Below are 4,727 nucleotides of genomic sequence, written 5' to 3' on the forward strand. Positions count from 1 at the left end.
CGGGCCTGCGCTGGACAGAGCGCTGCCCCCGCGGCCCGGCAGAGCCCGGCGCTCCGCCCTGAGCGAGCAGCACGTCTCGCCCGCTGCCGCTACCAGATCAAGCCCACATCCAGGCGCTTCTCTGCGGCCTGGATGTGAGCCCCCCGCGCTTCTACGGTTTTTAAGGACTTGGAAAAGTCGAAGCGTGTTCTGCGTATATCGGGAGCGTAACGGAGAAGCAGCTTAACCGCGTACAGGGAAGGGGACTGTGCTGGTGTTTCTGGTAGGTTTACCTGGACCCAGCGTGTGTCTGGTGGTGGTGACCCCATTAGTTCAAGTACTTGGACAACACCCTGTGGGGAATGGAACTTGCTGCTGTGGCCCACGAAGTGTAGTTTCTCCATCCTGTTTGCAAATTCTGGACTCAGCAGATGTGTTTTTATGTGATATACTGTACAGTGTCACACACAACGTCACTAGATGTTTTGTATCTTGATACCTCACAGGACAGGTTTTGGATAACCAGAGTCGGGCACCTTGGCGTTTGTCATCTATAACAGATTTCTTCTGGTCGATAGCAGATTTTGTGGTTCTGTTGTAAGTAGAAATTAATTCTTTTGATAAGCTTTATTTTATATTTGCCATAGGTAGAAGCTACTCAGTGCTATCAGTCACACAACAATAAAAATACTAGATTTACTCTTCAGCATTCCATATCTACTGTCCCCAAAATATGTATGAATGCTTTACTATGACTATGTGGCTTTGGTTATTAAGCACTATAATATATTTAATAAAAAGAAAACTATATGAAAAGTGATGATAACTTACTAGCAGTTCAAATGAGTTTTCTTACATTTCTTGCATTTTAATACTGCAAAAAGAAAAAGCATATACTTTTGTTAAACAGCTAATTTCTAAAAGCTGATAAAATAATTAAGATGATATTTGGAGAATTTCTGCTGGTGACAGTAGATTCTGGCTATGTAAAAATAATCAAACAGCAGTAGTCACAAATTTATAGCCCCAGATCAAAGCCGGTTAAGAAACAAAAATTTCTTTAGATGCATTCAACAGTCCTTCATTATTTCAGTTACAGGTTTATACTTTATGCATTTCTTGCACTTAGTTTAGCAGAAAAAATAGATTTTATTATTTGAGCCTAACTGTAATTTGGAATTACTTCAGATTTTATCTTCGTATGAAGAAAAATTACAAAGATTTATTAAACAACAGTAACCTTGAGAAGATACACTGTTCATTCCTGAACACTACTTATTTTCAGCCCATTTCTTATCTTGCAATCAAAAAATTCAGAAACTCTATCTAGCAATCAATTCACCTAACTCCTGTTTTATTTTTCAGTTTCCAGAGCATTATTCAACCAGATTTGAGAAGAAGAGGCTACACATCTTCCTCCTATTCAGGATACAATGACGGAAGAGGGTATTTTTTCATACTCTGATTTTTTTTTTTCCTATCTTAGCAAAATTACATAATATATTCAGACTACAGTTGTGATTTGCATTGAATCGGATCATGTAAGAAGACTAAAATGTTGTTTATCTGCGGTATTTTGTCTGAAACTCTTTCATAACAATACATAGCTTTGGATAACTGTAATAACAGTATAGTCTAACACCCACTGAAACAATTTTTCAAACCTGCCTAATAGACAATATGCATCTTAGTTGAAATTCTTTTTTTGTTAGACTTGCTTATACTCAGCATTTGATTTACATTAAATCAGTCATTTAATGTATTAGATTACCTACAGATAAAGCAAAACACTTTGTTACAGGGATATAATTTCTATAAACACCATAGCTACTGTGTTTGTTCTTAATGGTTTGCCTAACTTTTTTGTAGGACTGCATAAAAGCCTCAGTTAGCTGTAGCTTTTTCTTGTGAGACAGGAGTAATTAGAACAGTTTGCATAAGAGAATTTTTGTGAAAGTGGGATTGTGTTTCTTTTTTTTTTTAAAAGCTTTTTCACATGAAACCCAAACAACTTTTCCAGAGATTCTAACTTTCTAATTACTATCATTTAGAGACAGTGTTCTTATATTTCTAGTTTAACAATTTAATGCCGATTGAATAGATGTTGTTTTCCTTGCTTTCTTTTCAGGCCTCCAGCACATCCTCGCCGAAGGATGGGTCGAATAAATCACTGGGGTGGAGGCCCCAGTCCACCACCAATGGCTGGAGGTGGATGAGGAAGGTAATTTCAAATCTGCTGTATCTTGTTTTGAACTTTTTTTTTTTTTAAATAACAATGATAATTGAAGGTTAAGGTAGAATGGAGTGGTTTGTCCTCCTTTTGCAAAAATTACCATAACAGGAAGAGAATCAAAGTTAGATACTTTCAGTAAAGGGGGAAAAAAGGCGGGGGGGGGGGGTTAAAAGGTTTTGGCTCAGAAATGGTGAGCTTCTACTTTTAATTGCATAGAAGTGGATATACAAAGTGTAGCAAAGATTTCTGAACACAGCTGATAAAAAAAACTATTTAGAACTTTTCATCTTTTTTGGCTGCTAATTAAAAGTCCTGTCCAGATCAGTAGTGACTGAAACTTCACATTTGTAATAGTTATCTTGGGACATGTGAGGTTTTTTTGTTTAAAGTACATACTTATCAATAGAAAAGAAGAAAAATTAATGAAGTTGTTGAATAGCTATTAGTAAAAATATTTTTTTTTCCTGTCACAGTGATACAGCTATGCAAATGTTGAATTCTAGTACAGCATAAAAATCAGAATTGCTTAAAAAGGGGGGGCAAAAACCATTACAAAAGCCCTGGTCTTTGAATTTCTTACAGCTGCCTGAACTTTAATTCTGTTTCATTAATTACTTTGGCTGGTGGGAGTTTCATCTAAAACTGAATGTATATATAGTATGGTTTAATTTACTTTAAGACTTAAATAAACAGTCCTTTTTCTTTTTCATGAATCACTCCCCATTGTTACCATAACAAAAAGTTACAAGAAAAAAAAACACATGCAGGTGATTAATACCTGTAAATCTTATAGGAAAAAGTTCATATTCCAAAAAGCACATACACCAGTATTTCAGTTCCCTGGAAAAAGGATAAGCTTCTTCCCATTATTTTTTTCTTCATTTGGATGGTTTTTTCTTTTCAACTAGACATGAGGCCAGCAAAGGCTGTGGGGAAGCTTTTGGGTAATAATGGCAATGTGTAATCTGCTCAGAAATAGAAGTTTGTGAGCCTTTAGCATGTCTCATTTAGCTAAATTAAAAACAGTTTTATTTAAAATTGTTACTTACATAATTTTATCTCGGAAAGAAATACCTTCTTGTCTTCCAGTGTACTGTAATTACTTTATTTTTTAGGTAAATGCCTGCTGAAGAGGCAGGCAAGAGAGCATGCACGTTTGCAAGATGAAAGGGAAGAGGAGTTTAGTGGTGGACCAAATGAGTTTGAATGTTGTGAATGTGTATGTCTAACTGGAAGCTGTTCTGTGATACAAGCAGATCAATGAAGTTGTACTGGGAACTCCTTCTTCAAGGATCCAGTGTAACTGAACCGCAGTTTTATTAAATACGTGTTTACTGTCTAAAGTCTTTGTATAGTTCCTGAACATTTTACTGTAGTTGCAAAGTAATGAGTAAATTATATTTGGCTTGTCAGAAGGCTGACTTTCTCATAATTTAAAAAAAAAAAAATTGTCTGAAGTACAGTAAGCCCTTTTCTGTTCAAAAGAGGAAGAATACATATTTTATTTGATACAGAAGGTCCCTCAAGAGTCAAACTTAAAGCAGTGCTTCCTAATAGGTTTTGTATTTACTCTATTTTTGTCAGTAGTAACATTCTGTACCTTGCTGTATTTTTATGATGGTAATGATACTCTAAAAACACTTTTAAAATGCAAGTTACAAATTACTTTGTTTTATAATCCTTGCCTTTTACAAACTCGCTTCCTTAAGGCCCATAATGGGTTTTATAACATGCCTGTTTTATAAGTACCTCTTGAAACAACTTCCTTCTCCATTATAAACTTACTCAAATGTATAAGGCTATTTGCTGTACAAATTTTGGTAAGACTTTTTTTTCCAATAAAATTAGGCTTTATTACAGGAAGAAAAGGTAGTGAACTCAAATACAGAGTATTAACACAGAAGAGTTATTTTCTGCCAAACAGTAACTACCTTTTAAACTAATTTACCCCATTTCAGGATGAGGGTTTCTTATTGTTGTTCTTGGGTTTTGTGGGGGGTTTGGGTTTTTTTGTTCCGTTGGAGAGGGCTGTGTCTATTTGAGAAAAGATTAGCTGCCAAGAATCCAGATTGAATTATCTTTTACAAGGTGCCACTGCAGATTTTTTTACTTGAACCTCTGTAATAGTCTCTTGAGCAGGAAATTATAACATCCAGCAATGCCCCTTGGTTAACATAAGCATCTACTAATTAGCTGGCTTTTGGCAGCTAGTTATGGTGAAATCACCCCCTGCGGTGGCTCCCACTCTTGCTACACTACCCGGCACAAAGTTACTGTCTTCTCAACTTGCTGTGTAACAGCAGCCTTCGGTCTAATACACATACCTTCCTCAGCTCCACTCAAACGTCACATCTTCATAAAGGAGCTTCCCGCCCACAGATCAGGTGCGTACAGGTAGGCCGGTCATCGTTAGTTCTTCACAGGTGTATCACGCCTGTATCAGCTGTACTATGATATTTTTTACAGACAGTATTTTTAAGTTGATCGGAGGACTTGTATTGCCCTTCCTCCAGCC

General features: G+C 36.4%; 1 protein-coding gene across 1 annotated transcript; it reads left to right on the forward strand.

Annotated features, from left to right (window-relative positions):
• Window positions 1–485: 485 nt before the first annotated feature.
• On the forward strand, window positions 486–3,627 carry LOC104071338 (selenoprotein K; the record flags this gene model as incomplete). The annotated part of the gene is made up of 4 exons (XM_009586353.1): window positions 486–576; window positions 1,345–1,425; window positions 2,108–2,200; window positions 3,328–3,627. Coding segments are annotated over 3 exons (260 nt in total), but the record flags the coding sequence as incomplete, so codon positions are not given.
• Window positions 3,628–4,727: the final 1,100 nt, after the last annotated feature.

Source organism: Fulmarus glacialis, unplaced genomic scaffold (assembly GCF_000690835.1).
Source record: "Fulmarus glacialis isolate BGI_N327 unplaced genomic scaffold, ASM69083v1 C14181083, whole genome shotgun sequence".
NCBI classification, from domain to species: domain Eukaryota; kingdom Metazoa; phylum Chordata; class Aves; order Procellariiformes; family Procellariidae; genus Fulmarus; species Fulmarus glacialis.